Raw genomic sequence first — 26,940 nt, forward strand, 5'->3', positions numbered from 1 at the left:
TTGAAAAAAAAACTAGATTTGGATTTGGAAAGCTTTTCTTTTTAAACTGAGCTTGTTGTGACCAACTGCAGGAGGTGCTCAATGAAGGAGAATCAGTTTCTGCTGGGATATTGGAGAGAAAGGTCGGAGATTGGTGGTAGTTCCTAGAAATTTGTAACAGAAACAAACAGGACAAAGACAGGAAGGATGTTTCTGATGACCAATGCGCCCAGAACCAAGGGTCACTGTCTAAGGATATAGAGTAGTCTGTTTGGGATTGAGATGAGGAGAAATGTCTTCAGCCAGACAGTGGGGTGTCTGTTGTATTCTCTGGGACAGGAAACAGTTGAGGCCAAAAGACTGAAGGTTTTGAAGAGTTAGATGTAGCTGATAGGGCTATGGGGATCAAAGGGTATGGAGAGAGAGTGTGAAGATGGTACGCAGTTAAGGGATTACCCATCATCATATGGAATGTCAGAGCAGGCTGGAAGGGCTGTATCAAAATGGTTCATAATTTTGAACATTTCAATCAGGTCATCTTTTAATCGTCTCTGCTCCAAGGAGATAAGGCCAATTTTTAAAATCTTTCCTGGTATCATTCCAGCAAATCTCCTTTGCACAGTGTCCAGGGCTTTAATGCCCTCCCTTACAAACAGTGCCCAGAATTGAACACAATACTCTAATGCGGTCTTTGGTGGTGGAGTTAGATTGTAGATGGCAGAAGTTTCGGAGGACGATGCGTTATATCCAGAGGTTAGTGGGGTGGTATGTGAGGACTAGGGGATCCTCTCGGGGAAGTTATTGCGAGGGTGGTGTGTGAGGGATGAGTTGTGGGAAATGCGGGAGACACGATTGAGGACATTCTCGCCCACTGCAAGGGGGAAGTGGCGGTCCTGTAAGAACGAGGACATCTGGGATGTGCAGGAGTGGTATGCCTCTCCTTGGAGGAGATGGGGCAGAGGCAAAGGAATTGGGAATAGGGGATGGAGTTTTTGCAGGAAGGTGGGTCGGTTGAGGCGTATTACAGGTAGCTGTGGGAGTCGGTGGGCTCGAAATGGACATCGGTTTGTAGGTGGTTGCCTGCGATGGAGACAGAAAGTCCAGGAAGGTGAGGGATGTGTTGGAGATGGTCCTTCCACCTTCAATGATGTAATGCAAATACACCATACAGTTCACTCACTCCTGCACCCTCTTTAGAAATGCACCTTTTATTTTGTATTGTCTCTACATGCTTTTCCCACTTTGAACTTCATCTGCCACTCGCTTGCCGATTCCACCAATATGTCTGTGCCCTTTTGAGGTTCGACACCATGGTCCTCACTCTAAGTTTCTCATCATGTACAAACTCTGAAATTGCATCCCTTATACCAGGCTATATGTCATTAGCTAAGTTTAGAAAAGCCTGGCTCCTCCCCATAACCCATGGAACTCCACTACAAACCACCCCCTCGTCCAAAGAGCATCCATTGGCATCACTTATGTTTCCAGTAATGCAGCCAACTCCATATCCCTGTCACTGCGCTGCCGTTCATTACAGGGGCTTGAACATTGTGTGGCACTGTATTATATGTCTTTCGGAAGCCCACGTAGACCACACGAACAACAGCCCTCTCGCCTATCTCCTCAAAATACTTGTGCTAGATAGTTGAAAGTGATTTTCCTTTTGAGGAGATCTGGCATGGATCTCAAAAAAGATTCATATTCATCCATGTATCTATTACGCAATTTTCAACTCATCTCCATTACTTCCTATCTTCCACACCCCAGCATCACTCATGGAAATGCCAGGCGTCTACTCCATCACTTATCCCATTTGGAAACTGAATGAAAAGCTGATGCAAAGGGACAATGCATCGAGAAGTTGTTGCCTCTCAGTGTTCATAATTTATTGCAGCTACTAATTTCCAATTTCAAAACAATTTCTCACACAGATTTAAAAGATCCACTCCCCACCCAAGTCCCCTAACCTGCCATTTCCACATACATGCTGTATATGTTGCTTGCCTTCTATTGAAGGAGAGCTTAACAATGTTGGAGCTGAAAGAGTTTGCAAATAAGACCTCTCCTCCTCAGCAATTTCTGTACCCTATTCCCCTGCTGAGAGCTTCACTTCAGACAAACAAGAGGAAAAGAAGTGACCCAACCAATGATTGGCTGCTGTGAACATGAAGCTATTGGGAGGTATGGAAGGGTAGGAGGGAATAAGTAGTAATGAGAAATCAGGGGGAAAGAGGGGGGTGGTGTTGAAGAAGAAAGAAGGAAGACAAAAAAAATGCTTTGAATCCAACTCTGCTTCCTTTAAATCATTCATCTGCTAACCCTCAGTCCCCAAAAGAAACAAAACAAGTCCACAAGCTGCAGATAGGGGCAGCCTTTGCAGTCGGCAAACTTCGAAAGAGTTCACTTGACCCTTGCTGCTGTTGGAAGAAGGGCAGAGGAGGACAGAGGAAGCACCTAGTGTCTAATGTCGTCCGGAGAATAAAGTCATGTCACTAAGCGGTACACACCTGGAAGGCTAATGTAACGCTAAAAGGAAAGGGGAAACGCCTCATTTACAAATTTGCCATGAATAAAACATACGTTCCATATGTGCATGAAATTTATGCTACCTTTAGAGGAAGATATAGAAGTGTGTGAAATTTCTATTGTGGATTTTTTCAGTCAAGTTACCTGGTTAGCTGTTGGTAATTTAGGTTGTTTAAAAAACAAAGATCCAAAATCCAGTTCCACAAAGACTTGTATTTCCATTTGGAATGGCAGACAGAAAAAGGTAAAGTGGGCATCAGAATTAAGTCACAAATGGACCAATTTCTTCTATAACCCCACTCAGCTCAGTGAGAGCCTGTCAAACAGGTACTCTCCCATGCCATTGTCAGGGGCTCCCAGTCTCTTCAGGTTGGTGATGTGATCTCCCAGCTTCTTGATCATCTTCACTTGCTCATCCAGGTAGTGCCTCTCCAGGAAGTCACACAGCTGGAACAAGGAGCCAGAATGTAATGTTAGAGCAGACACATCAACAATCACACCATTGCGCTTTTGCAGTGATATAAGTGTGAACAAGTGCTGGTATTTGAGAGCAGCTTGCTCTCCAGAAACAATGAACAGACTGGAATAGCTTTATCTGCAACTTTGCAAATGCAGAAATGGTGACAGAAACCTGAGTTTACCCACCAGGGATCAAACTGCCATTTCACAGAATTGGGTGGAAGTTCTAAACACTTACGCCTCTCACCAAGTCAGCAAAGCACATATCAGTGACTGACATCTATGTTCAGGATGGCTGCTGCTCTCAAACACTGGGACAATAGCAAGCCTATGCTTGTAGAACAGGAATAGCAGATTCCCATGTCACCTTGAGCTCCCTCGAGACATGCATCCCATCAGGAACTCACATGAGGGTCCGTGTGGCTAGAGGCGAGTTTGTGCAGATCCAGCAGACTCTGGTTCACATCCTTCTCCATCCGCAGAGCTCTCTGCATTGCCTCCAGACCATTGCCCCACTCATCCTGCTCTGGCTTCTGGAGGGAGAAGACAGTCATTAGTGAGGTTAGAAGGTCCAAGACTCGTACAAAGGCAAGAAAATGAAGACATGTGGTAATCTGTGCCATATCCAAACCAAGGATTAATAACAATTCACAATTCACAGAAGGTCATGGAGACCATTATCAGACATTTGATCCATCATTAAGAACTGCTGACAGATCAGGGCAAAAGACTGAAACATTGGGATGAAGTTACCTGTATTCAGGCTAGTCTACAGTAATGTATCAGTCTAAACTGTCATTGGGGCAAGTTCAGTGCTAAAACCCTTTCATTCTGATTTGTTGATCTTTCAGAAAAGGAAAGAATTAGCAAAACCAACTCACATCAAGCAGAGACTTTCTATCAAGACACCTCACTCATCTCAACACAAGATGTACAGGGGAGTCTGGAACACCAAGGCCATTGCACAAGCAAGAAACAACACAATTTGCATTTACTACAAGAGATAGACCCCAACCTTGATGTCCTGCAGGAGAACACGGCCACCACGTTTATTCTGGAATGCCATCAGTTTCTCAGCATGTTCCTGTTCCTCATGGGACTGCTCCTTGAAGAACTCTGCAAAGTGACGGAGGGCAACATCATCCCGGTCAAAGTAAGAGAACTGTAAGCAGAAGGGAACAGAAGGCAAGACTAAAATTTCATCACCAGCTAAAAGAGTAAAATAGTAAGCTATTTAACAACTGACTGTATCACAAGTCACTTAAAAAATAAACAGGTGACAATTGATCACAGCATTGATGTTACACATCATCTCCAGACAAACATTCCTCTCCTCCTTCCCCCACCACCCTACTCAAGTCAGCAACACTAGCTCCTCCCCAAAAGGAACCCAATAATTAGAGACTATAATCTAATCTAATACTGTAATTGCTTCATGGAAACATCCAGTATTAAACATGGACATGAACATTAGACTTTTCCTGACACCATACACTTCAGAACATAAAAGACAGAGGAGGATGCTAACCAATTGTGCAGTAAGGCTCAGCAGTTAGCACTACTGCCACACAGTGCCAGGGACCAGGGTTTGATTAAAACTGTGCATGTGAAGTTCACACATTCTCTCCAAAGATGTGGGTTTCCTTTCACTGCCCATATATGGGCAGATGATGTTGACCAGCTGTGCTAAATTGCCCATAGTGGCCAGGGCAGGTGGGTTAGCCATGGGAAGTGCAGGGTCACAAGGGGACAGTAGGTGGGAGTGCTCTTGAGATGGACTCAATTGGACAAGTGACCTATATCTACATTATGCAGATGCTAATGATTATGATACCCAGCCAAAGAGAACCACTCTCAGAAGGAGTAATTTAGATTTCAACACTCTGCTTATTAAAGAGGAGAACTTCTAGGTCTTATCAGATTTACATTTAAATGCATTGTCTCATTTTACAATGCAGACAATCAAGCCTCACCATGGAGAGGTAAACATAAGAGGAATAGAGCTCCAGGTTGATCTGCTTGTTAACAGCATCCTCACAGTCCTTGTGATAGTTCTGACACACTTGGGAAGCCATCTTCACTACTCCTGCTCACTATCACCTCAACACCTCCAGAACTGAACTCCTTTCCTACGAACTCTTTTCTTAAGACTCCTGGGTCATCCTGCAATCAACCAGGGAATGACACCACCAATGATGACAGCCAATGAGGAATTGGCATGCATCCAGGCACCAATGAGGGGAATGGGGTGGAGTGAGATACTCAGAGCCAATCAGTTTTGAAATGGCAGCAAATCTGTGATTGGTCCCAGGAGCTGAAGGAAGCCTGAAGGTGACTGGGGGCCAAAAGCAATGTGTTGACTTTTATCTTGCTTCTGGAATGGGGTCAGGCCACTCGGCCTAACAGCAATTATGAATGGATATCAGTGGTTGGCATCATTAGCAACAGCCATATTCTATGAAATGACTGAAACAAAACTCACTCCAGGGCCAAAATCAGAGTAATATACTCCACATATAGTATATTCTGTACTGCATACAATATTGACATAGCCTGTACATTCTAGTCTTCTCCCTCCATCGAGATGATGACTAAACTGCTGTGAGCCTTTTCAGTTCAATTTTGCTGCAGACTGTGAGTTTTTAAGTCATTTCTACACATGGTTTCCTAACTCTGTGCTTTTCTTCAGTTCCTAGCTCTGTTGCTTTGAAAAAACTCTCATTTATCTTGGTGCAAGTTTGCTTTTCCTCACATGTTATTGATGTTGTTGATAATATTCTGCCTGTTTATGGTACTATCGTGCCAACTAATAGAATGCCATCAGGAAGCGTGAGAGAGATCTCTATTCTTTTGTCAATGTCACATGGAAATATATGGACGTCAGAGGACCCTGTGGGGAAGAGACAGAAACATCGAAACCTAGAACACAAGGGCAGGCGGAGGCCATTCAGCCGTTTGAGCCTGCTCCACCATTCTATATGATCATGGCTGATCCCAGCAAACCCAACAGTGTGTTCCTGCTTTCCCTCCATATCGTTCGATCCCTTTAGCCCCAAGCACTAGATCCAACAATTTGAAATCAATGCTTTGGTCTCAACTGTGTACCGTGGTTGCAGATTCCACAGGCTCTCCCACTGTCTTGGTGAAGAAATGTAATAGCCCATCCATGACACCAGGTTACACACAAATTGCCGATCGACAGTCCGATACCGACCTGTTTCGGAGAGTCCACAGTCAGTGTGTATCAGTTTGCTGTTTGGGATGATAAGTATTTTGACTAAGTAACACATGCATTTCTGCATTGACTAGAGATTAATGAAGCTTAGGGCTTGACGAGTAAAGTTGCCAGCAGCAAGGAATCAGATGTCGCCCTGGCCAAAGATGTTTCACAGTTAGTGTCTGCGAAATGATTAGAACTTTTGGCAATCCTGGTGGGTTGATGCCAATTTTATATGTAAACACCTGACTTACACACTGTCCCCCACGCCCTTGCAGAGTGAGCCTGAAGCAGATTTGTCCCAGACCCTGAATGCGGTAACAAGGTCCTTCCTGATCTGTTACTACTTAACATTGCAGCTGACAGAGACAGATGGGGATCAAGAGCAGAGGAAACATTCAACTGTGTTCTGAAGCGTCACCGTACTTGAAATGCTTACTCGGTGTCTCTCTCTCTCTCTATGGATGCTAGTGGACTAGCTGAGTTTCTCCTATAACCTGTTTTGTCTCCAGGTTGTCAACATCCACAAATCTTCAGTCCCACTTGCAACGCTTGGAAATGCCCGACAGATCCGAACAAAGACTGTAGTCACAAGCTAATGACATTATCATTAAATGGTGAATGCAGAAAGTCACCTATGAATTATACTGCAACTTTGCATTCATTTCAGCTACTTTGGAACTAGTCTAACGATGACCACAAAGCTGTTGTCGGAGAAAGCCCACCTTATCGACTCATGTCCTTGACCGATAGAGTGAGGATATGGAGTTAGGCCAGTAAAAGGAAGCAGCTTGTATTCTACAAGAGAAACCCAGCACAAGAGAAACCTGGGTCCCCTCAGGCATGAATTGAGCAAAGCTCCGATTGAGATATTAAGCATTTCCCTTTGCTTTTATGACCAAAGGGATCAGAGTGTGGAGGCTGATACAGCGGCAAGAGTATCGCACACTGTGCCCCTAAGAATAATGTAATCCAAACTCTCCTGAGAGTAAGCTGGAATTTTTTAAAATGAAACAAAGGCACTCTTTCATCTCCCTCATTTAATCTCTTACTTGCTAAGGTTTCAGAAGGATGTGCGTAGCTCTGATTGTTGAGCAAGACATGCAAGCAGATTGTCCAGTTAGAGCCTTGTGGCTCAAGTTAAGGGATACCCTAGCCAGTTTATGGCAAAGGAGAGGTTTAACCTCCTGCGCAGGGTCATGCACTGGCATTCGTTAGGCTGGAATGCAGTGGCCCCTGAATGAAAAGAAAGCTGAACCAATTAAAGGAAGAGACAGATGTGCAGTCAGGTTTTCAGGAGCTGAGAAAAAGGCAGATGCACTAGTGGTGTGGAAGGAAAACCTGCAGGATTGTATTAAATGGTAGACAGGAGTCAAGGAAGCTGATGGCCTACATTCAGACCCCTGCCTTGTACTTCACTGTAGCCACATCACGGGGGAGGGGTGGGGGGAAGGTAAATGTTTGATGATCAGTCTAGGAATTAGTTACACAGGAGAACGTAGTTGAGTGAATATTTTATTTCCACATGCAGCAATAGAGAAACCGATACAAATAATTCTGCTTTCATGTACAATAGTGAAGCAATTCCAAACTGCCACTCAGCTGAGTGTGAGCCTGTCAAACAGGTACTCTCCCATGCCATTGGCAGGGGCTCCCAGTCTCTTCAGGTTGGTGATGTGATCTCCCAGCTTCTTGATCATCTTCACTTGCTCATCCAAGTAGTGCCTCTCCAGGAAGTCACACAGCTGGAAGAAAAAAATGTTGAGCATTTTCCTTCGCATTTCAAAGCTCAGCCATCCTCTAGTCCAGAGGAGACAGATGCAACTTCACTAAATCACAGGAAGTGTACAACAGCATCAGAGATACACTTTATGGCACCATGGAATGGAGACATGAACAGGGCTATTCAAAGTGGACACCATTCGATTCGGCTCAGATAATCCTTCCAATTTAACCCAAAACAGAAGTGCTTCAGCCTGAAAAACTCACATGAGGGTCCATGTGGCCAGAGGCGAGTTTGTGCAGATCCAGCAGACTCTGGTTCACATCCTTCTCCATCTGCAGAGCTCTCTGCATTGCCTCCAGGCCACTGCCCCACTCATCCTGCTCTGGCTTCTGGAGGGAGAAGACAGTCATTAGTGAGGTTAGAAGGTCCAAGACACGTACAAAGGCAAGAAAATGAAGACATGTGGTAATCTGTGCCATATCCAAACCAAGGATTAAAAATAATTCACAATTCACAGAAGATCATGGAGACCATTATCAGACATTTGATCCATCATTGTAGACTGAAGGATCAGACCTTGAATTGTAGTATGAAGTCATTTTATTCAGATGGCTCTACAACAGCGTATCATAATTCAAACTGACATTTCAGTTTGAAAGCCCTTTCATTCTGAGCATTCAGATTTGATGATCTTGAGAGGGAAGGGGATTCACAAAACCAACTCACTCCAAGCTGAGATTTTCTATCAAGACACTTCACTCATCTCAACATATACTGGAGAGTTGAGAACAGCAAGGTCATTGTACAATTAGGAAGCTGCAGAAAATGTCATTTACTTCACAAGAAATAGAATCCAACCTTGATGTCCTGCATGAGGACTCGGCCTCCACGTTTATTCTGGAATGCCATCAGTTTCTCAGCATGTTCCCGCTCCTCATGGGACTGCTCCTTGAAGAACTCAGCAAAGTGATGCAGAGCAACATCATCCTGGTCAAAGTACGAGAACTGTGGAAAGAAAAGCAAAGTGGAAATGTTTCTCAGTCACCCAAGAGACCTTCAAAATCAGAAAGTAACCCAGTCACCATCATGAATCATCTAAGTTAGGTAGGAGAAATAGAGGAATGTTTGCAGGACAAAAGCAGAAAATCATCCCCATGGATTATGGCCCAGATAGCAGGCATTAGGTTTCCCTTTCCATAAGGGAAGTAAAGCCAACTGCAACCACTGGCCTGACAGTGCCCTATGAAGTCAGTTAGTCACAGCCAGGCATCCCTATTGCTCAGCACTGGGAGCTGGTCAAGATTTGACCAACTGAGGCAGGATGTTGCCTTGCTGACTAACAGAGCCAGAAGTCAGTCAGCTACCTCATTACCTACATCACCCAACTGAACAATTCCAATTTTGAGTCTCTTCTGCATGGATGCCCAAGTAGAATGTCACACTTGGCATGCAGATTAAGAAAATCTAATTGCAACACTTAGCAAACCTCACATTCAAGAGCTAATAGTCTTTTGCTCCTCAAAGAGAGAGAGTGATCACCTGATTAATTGGGCTAGTTCTTACAATGCAGAAGTAGATAGGAGAAAGTTTCCACAAGGAGAGTGATTTTTGTACATTCTTCAGCCAACAAAATAAAGTTAAAGTTAGCAGCAAAGCCAGCTTACCCCTCTGTAGCTAAGACCATAAACTGTCCAGAAGGACAATGAGGGGAGGGCACTCAACAGGGAGAATCAATTTAAGAAACACCTACATTTAAGTGTTCAGTATTAAGTGTGTTAGCTAGATTCAGTCAGGGAAGCAGGAGACTCCAGATACATTCTGCAGGTAGTTCATTGAACCAGAAAACACCAAAGCCTCAGTACAATTATAATCACAGCCTTAAGTCTTGAAGCAATCAAGCCTCACCATGGAGAGGTAAACATAGGAGGAATAGAGCTCCAGGTTGATCTGCTTGTTAACAGCATCCTCACAGTCCTTGTGGTAGTTCTGACACACTTGGGAGGACATCTTCACTATTCCTGCTCACAGTCACAAGGACAACTCTAGCACTAAGCCTTTGGACCACAATCTCTGGTATTTATACTCCTGGGACATTCTACGCTCAACGAGGGAATGACATCACCAATGATGACTGACATTCCCTGAAAGCCAATTAGGAATCTCCCATGAATTTCGCCCCGCCTCTGCCCTCCCACCAATTAGAGAGAGGGTGTGGGTGGATTCGGCAGAGCTGATCAGAGGTGCAGATTGTTGTCAAGTCTGGATGGTTATTCTGTGATTGGATCAGCAGTCGGTCATTTAGAATCTCCAATCTGCTGGAACTCTCTATCGGGTCATGGTTAGTTTGAACAAAAAACTAGATTTGGATTTGGAAAGCTTTTCTTTTTAAACTAAGCTTGTTGTGACCAACTGCAGGAGGTGCTCAATGAAGGAGAATCAGTTTCTGAGCATGTTCTGCTGGGATATAAGGGAGAAAGGTCGGAGATTGGTGGTAGTTCCTAGAAATTTGTAACAGAAACAAACAGGACAAAGACAGGAAGGATGTTTCTGATGACCAATGCGCCCAGAACCAAGGGTCACTGTCTAAGGATATAGAGTAGTCTGTTTGGGATTGAGATGAGGAGAAATGCCTTCAGCCAGACAGTGGGGAGTCTGTTGTATTCTGTGGGAAGGAAACAGTTGAGGCCAAAAGACTGAAGGTTTTGAAGAGTTAGATGTAGCTGATAGGGCTATGGGGATCAAAGGGTATGGAGAGAGAGTGTGAAGATGGTACTGAGTTAAGGGATTACCCATCATCATATGGGATGCCAGAGCAGGCTGGAAAGGCTGTATCAAAATGGTTCATAATTTTGAACATTTCAATCAGGTCATCTTTTAATCTTCTCTGCTCCAAGGAGATAAGGCCAATTTTTAAAATCTTTCCTGGTATCATTCCAGCAAATCTCCTTTGCACCATGCCCAGGGCTTTAATGCCCTCCCTTAGAAACAGTGCCCAGAATTGAACACAATACTCTAATGCGGTCTGACCAATGGTGTGTAGTGGTGTAGCGTTACTTCTTTGCTTTTATACTCTCGGGCTCTCCTTAAAAACACAAGGTTCCTATAAGCCTTCTTCATGACTGTTTCATCTTGCCTGGCCACCTTCAGGGAATTGTAGTTTTAAATCCTGAGGGCTCTCTGCTCCTGCACTCACCTTGATGTTGTTCCATTGAACCTGTATTATCTCTTCATGTCTCCATGTTTCTTCGACCAAAATGCATTTCTTGCATTTTTTTGTGTTGAAATTATAAAGTGATTGCCAACATCAAATCTTACCCAATAAAAATCAAATGATCCTAATTTTGAAGTCTTCAACTGACCTCCCCCCGCCCCCCCGCCCCGCCTGTGTTTGTGTGTCCACTATATGATGCAAAGAGTAGTGATAAACGTGTCCCCTTCGGAATGGCAGGCAGTGACCAGTGGGGTACCACAAGGTTCGGTGCTGGGACCACAGCTGTTTACGATATATATTAATGATATAGACGAAGGCATTGAAAGTAGTATTAGCAAATTTGCTGATGACACAAAGTTGGGTGGCAGTGTGAAATGTGAGGAGGATGTTATGAGAATACCGGGTGACTTGAACAGACGAGGTGAGTGGACGGATGCATGGCAGATGCAGTTTAATGTGGATAAATGTGTGGTTAGGTAAAGTTAGGTAAAGGGCAAGTACAACGAGATCTAGGTGTTCTTGTACATCAGTCAATGAAAGTAAGCATGCAGGTACAGCAGGCAATGAAGAAAGCTAATGGCATGCTTGCCTTCATAACAAGAGGAATTGAGTATAGGAGCAAAGAGGTCTTTTTGCAGCTGTACAGGGCCCTGGTGAGACCGCACCTGGAGTATTGTGTGCAGTTTTGGTCTCCAAATTTGAGGAAGGATGTTCTTGCTATTGAGGGAGTGCAGCGTAGGTTCACAAGGGCAATTCCCAGAATGGCCGGACTATCATATGTTAAAAGATTGGAGCGACTGGGCTTGTATACACTTGAGTTTAGAAGGCTGAGAGGGGATCTGATTGAGGCAGATAAGATTCCTAAGGGATTGGACACTCTGGAGGCAGGAAGCATGTTTCCGCTGATGGGTGAGTCCAGAACCAGAGGACACAGTTTAAACATAAGGGGTAGGCCATTTAGAACAGAGTTGAGGAAAAATGTCTTCACCCAGAGAGTGGTGGATATATGGAATGCTCTTCCCCAGGAGGCAGTGGAGGCCAACTCTCTGGATACTTTCAAGAAAGAGATGGATAGAGCTCTTAAAGGTAGTGGGATCAAGGGATATGGGGATAAGGCTGGAACAGGATACTGATTGTGGATGATCAGCCATGATCGTAATGAATGGTGGTGCTGGCTCGAAGGGCCGAATGGCCTACTCCAGCACCTATTGTCTATTGTCTACTGTCTGTCCCTTCTGTGAAGAGGCTGTTTCTGACATTATCCTGGACAGTTTAGCTCTAATTTGAAGATTCTATTTCCATTCCATACGCTCAGTCCTAGAAGACCCATTGAGAAGAAACAATTCCTCTCAATCTACCCTGTCAAATCCACTAATGCTCTTAAAACTTCCAATTACCGCCGTCTCTTAACCTTCCATACTGAGGGACTCAGGCAAGCTGCCATCATCATTTAACCAGCTCTTTATCTCTGAGTTGATTCTGGAAATTCTCTGCTGCACCATCTTTAGGCCCAATCTGCCAAAAATGAGATCTCCAGAGGTGGTTGAACCAGAACTTGACAATTTCATAAAGAACCTCCACCCAGAGGTGTTCAAATCCCTTTTGAGATCAGGACTGACATTGAATTAATTTCTTTGTTCAGTGTTTTTATATCTCGTCTCTAGTTTCAAAACATTTCTGTCCACTTGTCTCAGTTTCATTTTGATCATTAGCTTTGACAACCCAGCAGAAGATGTCCCCATTTCTAAAACACTCTGACTCATCTTTCTTGGTCAGAAGTGGATAACTTCACACTTCCCCTTATTGAACTGTATCAGCCAGTCTTCCCAACTCCATGGAAGTTTGAAACATTCTACTGTCATGTTCAAGTGCCACTTGATGTAATGCCATCAGCAAATATTTGAATTGTGGCTGTCCATTTCTTCATCTCGAACATTTATAATCCAAGGAAAAGTTAAGGCCCCAGTTTCTCTCCTTGGGGAAAGTAATCTCATCTTGCTTTTTCTTTTATTACCTCATGGGATGAAGGTGTTGTTGGCTGGCCCAGCATTTATTGCACTTCCCTAATTATTATTGTCTTCTTGAATTGCTGTTGTCCATTTTGTGAGGGGAGATCCATAATGCCATTTTGGACAGAATTCCAGGATTCAGATGGTATGACTGTAGATTGAGTTTTGCCTCATGAGCTTCATTGCGTATTTTGAAGAAGTGATGAAGAGCAATGATGAGGGCAGAGTGGTGGGCGTGATCTCCATGGACTGCAATGAAGCGTTTGACAATGTTGCTCATAGTAAGCTGTTTAGCAAAGTGAGATCACATGGAATCCATGGAGAATTATCCATTTGGATACAGAAATGGCTCAAAGGTGGAAGGCAAAGGGTGCTGGTAGAGGCAACAAAGTGTGGAGCTGGAGGAACACAGCAGCCCAGGCAGCATCAGAGGAGCAGGAAAGCTGTTGTTTCGGGTTGAGACCCTTCAGAAATCGCGAGGGGGTGGGGGAGGGGAAGCTCTGAAATAAAGAGGAAGGGTGGGACTGGGAAGGTAGGTGGGATGGTGATGGGTAAGTACAGGTAGGGAGTGGTCAGTGAGGTGGGAGAGAAGATGAACATGAACAGGTCAAGGAGGTGGGGATTGGTCATGGGATGAGGAGATTTTGAAGTTAATAAGGTTCACATTTAGTGTCTTGGGCTGTAAGCTCCCAAGGCAGAATGAGGTGCTACTCCTCCAGTTTGAGGATGACATTGGCGTGATACTGGAGGATGCCCAAGATGGACAGGTCAGCCATGGAGTGGGAGGCGGGGGGGGGGGGATGGTAAAACGTTTTGTGATTGGAAAATGTTGTTTTTCGTTGCACATTGAGCGCAGATGCTCTAGAGAAACTGTTTCCCTCATCTAGCGGCGGCCACATCGGGTGCAGCCGATACAATAGACCAACTTCAAACATGTGCAGGTTATCCCCGTCTGATGTTGAAGGTTTGTTTGTTTTTTTATTTTGAATGGAGACACGGCGGGGGTGGGGGTTGCGGGAGGTGGTGCTAAGGTGTAGCTTTTCCGACAGTTGAAGGGAACAGGGCTGGGGTTAATGGGGAGTTCAGAGTGGATGAGGGAGTGGCAAGGATACAGGTGTAGCGGTACTGGGGTCCCCATAGTGAGAGGGGCCATGGGTGCCCTTACAAGCCTAAGCTATGCCTGCTTCTGTCAGATATGTGGAACAGTCCCTCTTGTGCTGCCAGACTGGCACTATCCCCTACCTCTTCCTTACTCATAGATTGACAGTAAATAGCCAGCGACATTGCTGTGTGGGTGGTGAGTCAGCTGTCGGCCAACTGCAAACCTTCCCTGAAAGGGTGAGAAAAGTTTAGAACTGCTGAGTGTTGGCCTTTCAGCAAATTAAGCGAAATGTCTCTTCTCTCTTCCACTCTTTCCCCCTCCTTTCGATCTCCTCTCTCCCTGCCTCCACCCCCTGCCCAAAGCCTGGATGCAATGCAGGGAACTCTGCAGAGAGAGAAGAAGGTGAACCAGAGTCTACAGGATCTCCATGTCTGCAAATGTAGCTTTAATTGCACCCGCTGTCCTCAGCAGTTGATTGCTGGAGCAAGAACAGGAACTATGCCACATTTGTCCCACAAGCTACAAGGTGGGCATTGAGGATAGGAGACACTGTTACAGGAGAGAGCAGATTCCTCACTCAGTCTCCTACAGTGGAGAGTTGTTAGAAAATCCAATTCCTTAGCTTGGGAAACTAGAACAGTGGTGTATTGCTTGTTCAAAGAAGCATGGAAAAACATGTAATGCACATGCCAGATGCTATTGCTGTTCCTTTTTTATTAAAAAAGTATTTTTTTAATGCTTGGATTCTGCTAATCAAGTTAAGTGAAGGTTACTAGCAAAACTGAGGTCCGGCAGCACCTGTGGGTAGACTTCAGTTGAGGAGTCATCAGACTCAAACATTAACCGGTGGATGAACAAATGCAGAGTTGCACCTGCCCCACTGACTCTAGCCGTTTGTATTGTGTTTGATCCCAGCTTTTAGGAAAGTTGGAGCATTGCTAGGGACAGGGCACCAGTTAAGTGACTAACAGTTAGAATGGAGCAATTTTGGCGAAGCTATTGACTGGAGCCTGCTCTTACAGAACTGTCACCGTGAGCACTGCTTAAAAGCCAAAAGCTTAACAGTTTGATTTCCACAACAGTTACTCATTTAAAAAATTCTTATGACTCAGGACTCAGAAACTGAACAAAAATTGCCAGAGCAAGCATTGATTCAACGCAGAGAGCAAAAAGCCAAAGCGATTTAATAATCAGGTAAAAAGCAGCCAAATAAGTGTAGTCAGATACATGGGCAATGTTTTCATTTTGTGCAGAGTGTGCAAAAAAAAGTCATGCACTCGAACACCAGTGTACAACAAATGGAGTTGTTGAATCCCCATTCAGCTCAGGGTGAGCCTGTCAAACAGATACTCTCCTTTGCCCTTCTGAGGGGCTCCCAGTCTCTTCAGGTTGGTGATGTGATCTCCCAGCTTCTTGATCATCTTCACTTGCTCATCCAAGTAGTGCCTCTCCAGGAAGTCACAGCTGGAAGAACAGACAAGTTAGTTGAGTCCATTGAAGACATTTGGAAGTGACCCTCAATTCAGATCTAACAAATCAATACCATGTTGAGGGAGAGGGGCACTCTGGTGATTCATTTGGACTGTTGTAGATTTGACAGTCTGCAGGAGGCAGTTATGAGACATTTGTATTCCCCCTCCCCCCAGGAGTAGACAAACAGATCACTTTCAGGTTGGAAACATTCATCTTTCCTGTAATTTGAAAATCATCCTGGTAGTTTGTTGCTCTAAAGGCCATCAGCCCGACATGCTGAATTTAGCAGTGAAAGGCAAGGAAGCTTCTTGGAGAGAAAGTGAGGAACTCACATGAGGGTCTGTGTGGCCAGAGGAGAGATTGTGCAGATCCAGCAGACTCTGGTTCACATCCTTCTCCTTCTGCAGAGCTCCCTGCCTTGCCTCCAGGCCATTGCCATGGTCAGGCTTCTGAAGCGGCAGCGTGGGGGTGGATGGTAAGAGACAAGACACATCACTTAAAACGCAAGAAACCAGTGAAAAAAGCAACAAGACCTCCATCTCATTAGGAGAGTGTACAACAGCTAAGAGATTATATCCAAAGCATTAAAATGCTATAATATTCAGAGCTTAAAACAGCCTTCTTCAGGACAAAATGACATTTCATTAAACCCAATCTTCATGTCCTACTAGAGGAGCATGCACCCACATTCTGGAATGCCATCAGTTTCTCAGCTGTTCCCATTCCTTCGAGGAACAGTGCCATGAGAACTCAAAGTGACACAGGACAACATCTTCCCAGTCAAAAGTGAAAGGATTGTAAACAGGGAAACCCATTGGGGTTTGTTGTTAAAGATCCTTCTCTACTTGAAATGCTTCTTCAGTCAGGCCTGCAGGTTCTGGAAGGGAAAGCCTCCCTTGTAAATCACAACAAAAACCACACCATAATAGATTGAGGTGTAGTTTCTTGCCTTGTGAAGCAGGAGGGAAGGGAAAGGATCATCTTCCTACAAGTTGGGTCTTGAATATTTCATACTTGACACAAAATATTACGCATTAAAATAAAACCTCATCATTCCAAAAGGCCATATGGGTAGGGAAAATGGCTCAGCTTCAGCAAGGAAACCTTCCAACACAGAACAGGATTCTCAGCTCTGGAGTGAACTTGCAGAGTTTATTAGTGAAGTATTGAGAGCAAATAGAACTCAGGATTGTGATAGTGTTCCTCCCTCTGGGATGGAGGTCCAGGGTCGCATACGCTCTAGAAGTCAGACATATTAACTCTAGACTGATTAACACTATTCAATAGAATAAATCCAATTACATTGTACAGAAAAACACCCACAGACTTCCCAGGTCATACATCAAGATCAAACCATTAAAAGATTATTCACTTCTCAAGGTCAGGGAAAGGCCACAGAAGATTCTAAAATATGAATTGAATGATGCAGAGAGACGCTACACCCACAATACATTGAGGCCACAGCTTGAAATCTGAAATAAATCCAGAGAACACCACTGTCACCATGGAGAGGTAAACATGGGAGAAAGAAAGCACCAGGGTGATCTGCTTGTTAACAACATCCTCACAGGCCTTGTGATGGTTCTGCCACACTTGGGAGGGCATCTTCACTATTGCTGCTCACAATCACTTGAACAACTCTAGAACTAAGTCTCCCTACCACAAGCTCTTGTATTTATACTCCTGGAAAACATCCTTCACCCAACCAGGAAATGTCATCACTAACAATGATTGGTTGTCAGAGATTGTCAATCAGGAATCTGCAAGAACCCAGGCACCAATGAACAAGGAGAGGGGGTGTGGGGCAATGTGCTGAGACCCAGAGTCAATCAGAGATTTGGGCAACAGTCAGGTTGAGATTATTATTCTGTGATAATGAGAGCACTTAGCCTCTCAAGCCTGTTCCCCCATTCAACTGGATCAGTGCGAGTCTGTCTTTTCTTTGAATATCTTTGCCTGGGTTCTGCATCGCGTCATATTCTGAACTAACACAGCTCACCAAATCAGTTTTGAAATGTCCAAGGGGCTTGCAGAATGTTGGGAGTGATAATGTTATGTTTGAGATTAAGCATCATCACTGCTTACCATAGCTTTGATCTGAAGATTATTCCCCCTTTTCCAGGATTATTTCGCCACAGGAAACAGTACATTCTCTAACGGCATGATTAGATCCATTAGGAATCCAAAGTACCTGGATAATGTTCGTTCTCGAGTCTTCCACAATCTTTCAAGGACAAGGCTAGTTGATGTAAACTGTATTCATAATGTAACCAGCTTGGGGCTGAGAAAATGCTGGTGAATCTGTGCTAAGGTTCCTCAAATAACCCTGTCAGAACTCAGCACAGCGCTCCAAATGTGCTCTGATGCCACTTCTATGCTGTTGTAATACAACGCATGACGTTTTGTTGTCCAGCCGGCTTGGGGGAAAGTGAGCACGTTCTGGCCTTTTTAATTCGGCTTTCATATCTGCCCACTGCCACACGGTTATTGCGGTGCTGATGGCGACCATTCGGCCCATCGTATCCACCACCAACTCGCTGAGCGTTTCACCTCTTGCCATTCTCCTGCACTGTCCCTGTAATCTCCATGTTATTCCCTTTCAGATATCAGTCCTATTCCCTTTTGAATGCGTGAATTGAACCTGCCTCCAACACACTCTCGGACTATACATTTCACACCCTATCCACGCGCTGTGTTGGAAGGTTTTTATTTTCGCAGATCACTTCAGCTTCTTTTGCCAATTTCAAACCTGTGCCTTCTTGCTCCTGACCCTTTCACAAATGGGAACATCATGCCACTGTTTGTTCTTTCTGGATCCGTATTTGCGCCGTTTGCTTTCCAGAGAGACAAGTCCCAGCCTATCCAATATATCCTCACACCTGAAATTCCTCATTCCTGGAGCCATTCCAGGAAGCCTCCTCTGCACTCTCTCCAGTACGTCCACTCTTTCCTTCAGGTGTGATGTGCAGAACGAGACACAGTATTCCTGTTGGAGTCAAACTTAAGCAGGTTCAGCATAATCACCTTGCTCTTGTACACTTGCCCCTACTAATAAAGCTCAGGGCACTGTGAGCTTTGTAAACGATTCTCTTAAACAGTCCTCAGAGATAATGGGAACTGCAGGTGCTGGAGAATCTGAGATAACAAAGCGTTGAGCTGGATGAACACAGCAGGCCGAGCAGCATCTTAGGAGCACAAAAGATGACGTTTTGGGCCTAGACCGTTCATCAGAAAAGGGGGATGGGGAGGGAACTCTGAAATAAATAGGGAGAGGGGTAGGCGGACTGAAGAAGAATAGAGGAGAAGGTAGGTGGAGAGGAGAGTATGGGTGGGGAGGTAGGGAGGGGATAGGTCAGTCCGGGGAGGACGGACAGGTCAAAGGGGCCGGGTGAGGTTAAGAGGTAGGAAATGGAGGTGTGGCTTGAGGTGGGAGGAGGGTCTAGGTGAGAGGAAGAACAGGTTAGGGAGGCTGGGATGAGCTGGGCTGGTTTTGGGATGCAGTTGGGGAAGGGGAGATTTTGAAGCTGGTGAAATTCACATTGATACCATTGGGCTGCAGAGTTCCCAAGCGGAATATGAGTTGCTGTTCCTGCAACCTACGGGTGGCATCATTATGGCACTGCAGGAAGACCAGGATGGACATGTTGTCTCAGGAACGGGAGGGGGAGTTGAAATGGTTCGCGACTGGGAGGTGCAGTTGTTTACTGCAAACTGAGCGTAGGTGTGCTGCAAAGTGGTCCCCAAACCTCTGCTGAGTTTCCCCAATGTAGAGGAAGCTATGCCGTGTACAGCAGATGCAGTATACCACATTGGCGGATGTGCAGGTGAACATCTGTTTGATGTGGAAAGTCATCTTGGGGCCTGGGATGGGGGTGAGGGAGGAGGTGTGGGGGGCAGGTGTAGCACTTCCTGCGTTGTAGCGGAAAGTGCTGGGTGTGGTGGGGTTTGACGGGAATGTGGAATGGATGAGCGTGGAGCGGACAAGGGAGTCGCGGAGAGAGTGGTCTCTCTGAAGGCAGACAATGATGGGGATGGAAAAATGTCTTTGGAAGTGGAGTTGGATTGTAGATGGTAGAAGTGTCGGAGGATGATGATTTGTATCCAGAGGTTAGTGGGGTGGTATGTGAGGACGAGGGGGAATCCTCTTGGGGAAGTTATTGTGAGGGTGGTGTGTGAGGAAATAATTGCAGGAAATGCGGGAGACACGATTGAGGACATTCTCGCTCAAAACAAGGAGGAATTGGCAAGTGGCAGTCCTGGAAGAACGAAGACATTTGGGATGTGCAGGAGTGGAATGCCTCTCCTTGGAGCAGAGGCAAAGGAATTGGGAATAGGGGATGGAGTTTTTGCAGGAAGGTGGGTTGAAGGAGGTGTATTCCAGGTAGCTGGGGGAAGTCGGTGGGCTCGAAATGGACATTGGTTTGTCGGTGGTTGCCTGCGATGGAGACAGAAAGGTGAGGAATGTGTTGTAGGTGGTCCTTCCACGATGTAATGCAATTACACCATGCAGTTCACTCACTCCTGCACTCTCTTTAGAAATGCACCTTTTATTTTGTATTATCTCTACCTGCTTTTCCCACCATTTTTTCTGCTTTGAACTTCATCTGCCACTTGCGTGCCCATTCCACCAATATGTCTGTGCTCTTGTGAGGTTCTACACCATGGCCGTCACGCTAAGTTTCTTATCCTGTACAAAGTATGAAATTGCATCTTTTATACCAAGGTCTAAGTCATTAGTTTGCTTTTGCAAAAGCCTGGTTCCTCCCCCTAACCCGTGGAACTCCACTACAAACCATCCCCCTCGTCCAGAGAGCATCCATTAGCAGCACTTCTGTTTCTAGTAATGAGTAACTCGTCAAAGTGACGAGCATCTACTCCTTCACTTGTCCCATTTGGAAAGTGAGTGAAAAGCTGATGCAAAAGGACAATGCATCTAGAAGTTGTAGCCTCTCAGTGTTCATAATGTATTGAACCTACTAATTTCCAATTTTGAAACTAGTCCTCAAGCAAACTTAAGAAATCTACTCCCCACCCAAGTCCCCTAACCTGCCATTTCTAAATGGATGCTGTATATGTTGCTTGGCTTCTATTCAAGCAGAGGTTCAGAATGTTGGAGCTGAAAAAAGTTCACAAACAGGACCTCTCCTCCTCAGCAATTTCTGAACCCTGTTCCCCTGCTGAGAGCTTCACTTCAGACAAACAAGAGGAAAAGAAGTGACCCAAACAATGATTGGCTGCTGTGCATATAAAGCTATTGGGAGGTATGGAAGGGTAGGAGGAAGTAAGAAGTAATGAGGAATCAGGTGGGGGTGGGGGTGTTGAAGAAGAAAGGCAGAAGAGCTTGGATTCCAACTCTGATTCCTTGAAATCATTCATCTGCTAAACCTCAGGGCCCAAAATTAAAAACCAAACAAATCCACAAGCTGCAGTTGGGAAGGTGTGGGACAGCCCTTACAGTCTGCAAACTTAAAGAGTTTACTGACCCTTACTGCTGTTGGAAAACGGGTAGAGGAAGCACCTAGTGTCTAGTGTCATCCAGAGAAGAAAGTCCTAGCACTAAGTGGTACACACCTGGAAGGCTAATGTAACACTAAAAAGCAAACACCTCACGTACATTTTCATATGGCAAATTTGTATGTTCCATATGTGCATACAATTTATGCTACCTTTAGAGGAAGATATAGAAGTGAGTGAAATTTCTATTGTGGATTTTTTCAGTCAAGTTTCCTGGTTAGCTGTTGGTAATTTAGGTAGTTTTAAAACAAAGATCCAAAATCCAGTTCCACAAATACTTGTATTTCCATTTGGAATGGCAGACAGAAAAAGGCAAAGTGATTGTCAGAATTAGGTCACAAATGGACCAGTTTCTTCTATAACCCCATTCAGCTGAGTGAGAGCCTGTCAAACAGGTACTCTCCCATGCCATTGGCAGGGGCTCCCAGTCTCTTCAGGTTGGTGATGTGATCTCCCAGCTTCTTGATCATCTTCACTTGCTCATCCAAGTAGTGCCTCTCCAGGAAGTCACACAGCTGGAGAAAGAAAAGAAATGAGTAGCTCACTAAACAGAAAGCATCTTGGTACTTCAAATGCTCTGTGCTATGTGAATAGGTACATTTAACCTCAAGGACCAATGCTTGATCACCTTCAGACAAAAAAAAAGGAGAGAGATTGTGAAGTACTCACATGAGGGTCCTTGTGGCCAGAGGCGAGTTTGTGCAGATCCAGCAGACTCTGGTTCACATCCTTCTCCATCTGCAGAGCTCTCTGCATTGCCTCCAGACCATGGCCCCACTCATCCTGCTCTGGCTTCTGGAAGAAGGGTTTTGTTAGTCAGAAGCTGCTATGGGCTTCTGTACTAGAACTAAAGGCTGTGCCTTTCAAGGTTAAAAAAGGCTTGAACCACATGTTGCAGATTGCCACCCTCCACTTTTGGAGAGGGGGGGGGGGGCATAACCTGCCACATCTTAAACATAAAAGAAATTCAGAATCAATGCACGTGTGATGTTAGTGCTGGAGCTTAAGTGCCTGATGCAGCATTTGAAGTCAGTCGCTCCCCCATACAAATGGGGAATTGTTGGAGTCAGTGAAGTACTAGACTATCCTACTGCCTAGTCAGTTCCAGCTGCAAATAAGGGAATGCAAAGCAAAATGTTGCCTTGCCCTAAGTGACTCCAGCCTGGATGTTTCCAATGGTCAATCGTTTAAGACCACCAGGATGATAGTGAAAAATCACTGGGCACTACAGTTGAATGAAACCTCAAACTCCTTTGCCATTTGAGCATTTTAGAATTCAATTAAATTCCTAAACACCACCCTATCCATGTGGATGGAAACCTTGGTTAAGAAACCAAGCAGGTTTCTTAAAACCATGAATTTAAGTCAAGTACAGGTCATACAGAGGAGTGCTCATCTCAATCAATTGCTTCTGATCACTCCACGAGCTCCATTGGATTAGAAAAAGCCAACAAAAACATTTCAGCCCATGCACTTGAACAGGTGCAGAATCAAAGATACAGGCTATCCAAAACACACAGGCTTCTGTCAAAGTAAACACTCAAGCTTTCCCCTTTTAAATTAAACAGGGGGGTTAAAAGCCCAACCTTGATGTCCAGCAGGAGGACTCGGCCTCCACGTTTATTCTGGAATGCCATCAGTCTCGCAGCATGTTCCCATTCCTCATGGGACTGCTCCTTGAAGAACTCAGCAAAGTGTCGCAGGGCAACATCGTCCCTGTCAAAGTGAGAGATCTGTGGAGGGAAGGATTGGACAGGAATCAATTAAAGTAGACCCAGAAATTCTAAAAGCCAAGGGCTTGGTTACTCATTCTCTACCTGGCTTCAAGTTAGAGACTTGGAATTTCAGTCAAATATATTGGCCTCAGCTAGTTTGAAATCTAGTCACATTTGACCACATGCAAACCCCATCCTTGTGTTTGGGGGATCATGTTAGGAAATAGTAGATGTTAAGAGGCCAGAGACAGCAGTAATTTTTGCCTTAGCATTCCACTTAATGCCACAAAGACTTGCTTCCCTCACTCATCAGGGAAGGGGTACAGAAGAACCATCTGAACAGCCCAGCATTGACTCCTCACATGGATTAGTAATGTCAGTTCAGGTAAGAAAGATCTAGTCAGTTTTGGGGGCAGTGAAAACAAGATTGATCGGCTAGTTCCTCACCCCAATACAGCCTCAACATTCAGTTTTACCATTAAAGTAAGGAATTAGATTGCTCATGTGGACTAGAATAATTCTAGTTGTCAAACCCACAGACACCTCAGATTTAGCCAGTTTAAAAGAACACAACAATGACAAGTTAGACAACAGACTTGTATCACAATTTACTTGGCAGGGGAGGCAGAGATTAGAATTAACCCTTAAATTACAGGTCACTAACACCAGAACTTGTTGCTCAGAATAGTGAATTATTAATAACTTTGAAAGAGTACCCAGAAGATACAGCACTCACCATGGAGAGGTAAACATAGGAGGAATAGAGCTCCAGGTTGATCTGCTTGTTAACAGCATCCTCACAGTCCTTGTGGTAGTTCTGACACACTTGGGAAGCCATCTTCACACCTAATTACAAAAAGCAAACTCAAACAACAGCCTAACCCCACCTCCCATGAGCTCTAGTATATATGTGAATGGGAATCTGCATTCCAACAGGAAATGTTATCACCAATAGTGCTTGGCTATTAGGGATTTCCAATCAGGAAGCTCCCATGAATACAGGCATTAATTAGGGGGAGGTGCTGGTGGGAGCTATGTACAAACCAGAGCCAATCGGTTCATGAAGGCAGCTCAACCCCACCTTCTCAAGGGGAATCTAGCAATGTACAATAAATGCTGGCCCAGCCCATGACTGCCCTTGTCCTGCAAGTGAATACTCAAAAAAATTACAGTGCCGTAGGAGGACGCTTGGTCAATTGTGCTGCACCAGATCCATTGTGCTCATCTCTTGCCATGTCCCTGCATATCACCACGATCCCGAAAGAAAACCCAATGTTCTCTTCAAAGCTTCAATTGTACCTGCCTTCCCCACATCTCCAGGCAGCACATTGCACAAACTCTCCACATTCTGTGTAAAAATGTTTTTTTTCTCACTTCACCCTTGCTTTGTTTGCACATCACTTTAACTATCCCCTCACGTATCTACTTTTTAAAATTTGTGGACGGGATGAGGGCATTGCTGACTAGGCAGCATTTATTGCCCATCCCTAATTGCCCAGAGGGCAGTTAAGGGTCAACCACATTGCTGTGGGTTTGGAGTCTCATGTTGGCCATTTGGCAGTATGGCAAATGGCGGTTTCCTTCCCTAAAGGACATCAGAGGACCAGATGGATTTTTCCAACAATTGACAATGGACTCATGGTCATCGTTAGATTCTTAAACTCCAGATATTTATTGAAATCAAATTCCACCATTTACCATGGTGGGATTTGAACCAAAGTCCCCAGAACATGATCTGGGTCTCTGGATTAACAGTCCACAATCATACCACGAGGCCATCGCCGAGTAAAAACTAAATGGGTTACTTAACAACAGCCAAGAATCTTGGATCTGAATGTTCAGTTTATTCCCAAGGTTTTGGCAGAGCAGGGTTTATATTTCCAGTATTGTGTGTGTGAGGAGCACCGTCCCTAATGGATGAGCTCTAACCTTTAGGTTATGCTGCTGTCTACACCCATTTCCCCTTGTCCGAAAATATCCCACCCGAGAACATCGTTTTTCTCTCGTTGACTCTATCAAATCAATTAATCAGCTTCAAATCTTAATAACAATTATTTCTTGTTCTTCTACACTCACAGGAACTTGAGGTTTTAAAAAATGTTGTTTTGGGATGTTGGCATCACTGGCGGGACGTGTATTTATTGCCCATCCCTAGTTTCCTCTTGAGAAGGTGGTGGTGAGTTGCCTTCGTGAACCGTTGCAATGTCCATCTGGTGAAAATAGACTCAGAGTGCCCCTAAGGAGAGAATTCCAGAAATCTGACTGATTTAACACTGCAGTAACATTGAAGGGACGGTAATATATTTCCAAGCCAGGATGGTGGATGGCTTGGAGGGGAACCTGCAGGGGGTGGTGTTCCCACGTATCTACTGCCCTTGTCCGACCAGATGGAAGTGGATGTGGCTTTGGAAGGAGCTGTCAAAATACCTGAATTTCATCTTCAATGCAAATTGCCTTCATTGTTTAACCCTTTCGACCTGTTGTCATCCTGTGCTGCATTCCCTCACAGACTCATAGATCGAGACCTGAATACAGTATCATAGATATGCACTCACTGGCATTTAATAAATGGTAGCAGAACTGTCCGATCAATAACATGGGGGCATCATTTTAAGGTGAAGAGCAGTAGGTTTAGAGGGGATTTGCCAAAAACATTTTTCACCCAGATGGTGTGATGGGAATCTGGAATGCACTGTGTGGGAGAGTAGTAGAGATGGGAAACCTCACAACTTTTGAAACGTACATGGATGGGCACTTGAAGTGTCATTACACTTAAGGCTATAGGTGAAGTGCTAGAAAGTGAGATGAGTGTAGATAGGTCAGCACAGACCTGATGTCTATGGCCCGAATGTCGAGCTCTTTGTATTCCAGACAATTCTGTGCCTGTCCACTAGCTCTTGCAATTTCTGCAGATGGATCCCGTAACCTTATGGTCACCACCAATTCTGTTCCCCGAATGTCACAGTTTAGCTAATTTCTCTTTCTTGTTCCGAAGTGCATGGCCTCACTCTTCCTCACATTGAGGCCTGCCTGCTGCTGTTTGCTCATTCATTTCAACAATGGCTTGTTGCAAACTTGCAGGTCCCATCCACACCATCCACTTTGTCGCTTCACTTTGTTTTGTCAGGAAATTTGGACATATATCTCTCGAGTCCTTCATCTACGTCAATCTGTCAATGTGAAACTGAAGCCCATGTGGAGATTCCTGGGAGTGAGAGTCAAATTTTGTCAATCAAAGTTGGCAGCCATTCTGTCAGCCACCTTCCCCTTTCCCCATTCCCACCACATGTCCAACAGTATCTTCCTATTGTACGTGCATGCATTTTTCCTAATTATGTCATGGATACTCGTCATTGGTAGAATTGATATTAGCTGCTTTGACTGTTCTCAAACTGAGAGCATCAGTCCTCCAGGTCAGAGCTCCCGGATTCACCTTAGGGTTTGACGAGTTTGTAAATGAATATTTCTCCCTGTACATGATGTCGAATTAAACGACATCTGAAGGTTTGAAGCATCTCTCATCTGGTCTAGAAGAGGTCAGGGACACTGACACTGATCACAGCAGTTTAGGATATTACCCTGCACGAGATAGCCTGCAGCAAATCTGCAAATCAACCAGTCACACTGGGAAAACAGAGATAATGGGAACTGCAGATGCTGGAGAATCCAGGATAACAAAGTGTGGAGCTGGATGGACACAGCATGCCAAGCAACATGTCAGGAGCACAACTCTGGGGGAAACAGACAGGATGCCTCTCTCAGAATCCTATCACTCCCATTGCTGTTAAGTTTCATGTGGAGCTTTATCCGATCAAGCTCAGGAGCTCTATCATCCATTCCTTCTTCTGTAAGGAAGTTGTCTGTTGGATTTCTCTTAGATTTGAGAAGCGAGATTTTAGAAAAAAAAGGAACAGCAGTATCATCTCAGGACCAGAGTCAATTCTTTTGGTATTTCCTGACACCAGAAAATATAGTCCTTTCAATTTAGAGTGCAGGAAATTGTTGAACA

General features: G+C 44.7%; 4 protein-coding genes across 4 annotated transcripts; all 4 read right to left on the bottom strand.

Moving 5' to 3' along the window:
• Positions 1 to 2,805: 2,805 nt before the first annotated feature.
• LOC132206461 (ferritin, middle subunit-like) lies at positions 2,806 to 5,039 on the bottom strand. The gene is made up of 4 exons (XM_059640643.1): positions 4,938 to 5,039; positions 3,980 to 4,126; positions 3,372 to 3,497; positions 2,806 to 2,952 (listed from the first exon to the last, which is right to left on the bottom strand). The coding sequence occupies exons 1-4, from the start codon at positions 5,037 to 5,039 to the stop codon at positions 2,806 to 2,808; spliced, it is 522 nt and encodes a 173-aa protein (XP_059496626.1).
• A 2,740-nt stretch (positions 5,040 to 7,779) lies between these two features.
• Positions 7,780 to 9,914, bottom strand: LOC132206394 (ferritin, heavy subunit-like). Its single transcript, XM_059640489.1, has 4 exons — positions 9,813 to 9,914; positions 8,766 to 8,912; positions 8,171 to 8,296; positions 7,780 to 7,926 (listed from the first exon to the last, which is right to left on the bottom strand). Exons 1-4 carry the CDS (start codon positions 9,912 to 9,914, stop codon positions 7,780 to 7,782), a joined length of 522 nt encoding a protein of 173 aa, XP_059496472.1.
• A 2,650-nt stretch (positions 9,915 to 12,564) lies between these two features.
• LOC132206513 (ferritin, heavy subunit-like) lies at positions 12,565 to 17,307 on the bottom strand. The gene is made up of 3 exons (XM_059640704.1): positions 17,154 to 17,307; positions 16,035 to 16,264; positions 12,565 to 12,633 (listed from the first exon to the last, which is right to left on the bottom strand). The coding sequence occupies exons 1-3, from the start codon at positions 17,305 to 17,307 to the stop codon at positions 12,565 to 12,567; spliced, it is 453 nt and encodes a 150-aa protein (XP_059496687.1).
• Positions 17,308 to 21,584: 4,277 nt separating this feature from the next.
• LOC125447029 (ferritin, heavy subunit-like) lies at positions 21,585 to 23,769 on the bottom strand. Its single transcript, XM_059640434.1, has 4 exons — positions 23,668 to 23,769; positions 22,803 to 22,949; positions 21,886 to 22,011; positions 21,585 to 21,731 (listed from the first exon to the last, which is right to left on the bottom strand). The coding sequence occupies exons 1-4, from the start codon at positions 23,767 to 23,769 to the stop codon at positions 21,585 to 21,587; spliced, it is 522 nt and encodes a 173-aa protein (XP_059496417.1).
• Positions 23,770 to 26,940: the final 3,171 nt, after the last annotated feature.

Source organism: Stegostoma tigrinum, chromosome 38 (genome assembly GCF_030684315.1).
Source record: "Stegostoma tigrinum isolate sSteTig4 chromosome 38, sSteTig4.hap1, whole genome shotgun sequence".
NCBI classification, from domain to species: domain Eukaryota; kingdom Metazoa; phylum Chordata; class Chondrichthyes; order Orectolobiformes; family Stegostomatidae; genus Stegostoma; species Stegostoma tigrinum.

Excerpts from the sequence above, each read along its gene's own strand:
- LOC132206461 (XM_059640643.1), bottom strand. The coding sequence starts at position 5,039 with ATGGCTTCCCAAGTGTGTCAGAACTATCACAAGGACTGTGAGGATGCT. Across the intron at positions 4,127-4,937 it reads CTTATGTTTACCTCTCCATG|TTCTCTTACTTTGACCGGGA; the intron begins GTGAGGCTTGAT and ends TTCTGCTTACAG. Across the intron at positions 3,498-3,979 it reads TTCTCCTGCAGGACATCAAG|AAGCCAGAGCAGGATGAGTG; the intron begins GTTGGGGTCTAT and ends TTCTCCCTCCAG.
- LOC132206513 (XM_059640704.1), bottom strand. The coding sequence starts at position 17,307 with ATGCCCTCCCAAGTGTGGCAGAACCATCACAAGGCCTGTGAGGATGTT. Across the intron at positions 16,265-17,153 it reads TTTCAAGCTGTGGCCTCAAT|CTGTTGTACACTCTCCTAAT; the intron begins GTATTGTGGGTG and ends ATAATCTCTTAG. Across the intron at positions 12,634-16,034 it reads CTGGCCACACAGACCCTCAT|ATTGGGCCTAAAGATGGTGC; the intron begins GTGAGTTCCTCA and ends CATTTTTGGCAG.
- LOC132206394 (XM_059640489.1), bottom strand. The coding sequence starts at position 9,914 with ATGTCCTCCCAAGTGTGTCAGAACTACCACAAGGACTGTGAGGATGCT. Across the intron at positions 8,297-8,765 it reads TCCTCATGCAGGACATCAAG|AAGCCAGAGCAGGATGAGTG; the intron begins GTTGGATTCTAT and ends TTCTCCCTCCAG. Across the intron at positions 7,927-8,170 it reads CTGGCCACATGGACCCTCAT|CTGTGTGACTTCCTGGAGAG; the intron begins GTGAGTTTTTCA and ends TTTTTCTTCCAG.
- LOC125447029 (XM_059640434.1), bottom strand. The coding sequence starts at position 23,769 with ATGGCTTCCCAAGTGTGTCAGAACTACCACAAGGACTGTGAGGATGCT. Across the intron at positions 22,950-23,667 it reads CCTATGTTTACCTCTCCATG|ATCTCTCACTTTGACAGGGA; the intron begins GTGAGTGCTGTA and ends TTCCCTCCACAG. Across the intron at positions 21,732-21,885 it reads CTGGCCACAAGGACCCTCAT|CTGTGTGACTTCCTGGAGAG; the intron begins GTGAGTACTTCA and ends TTCTTTCTCCAG.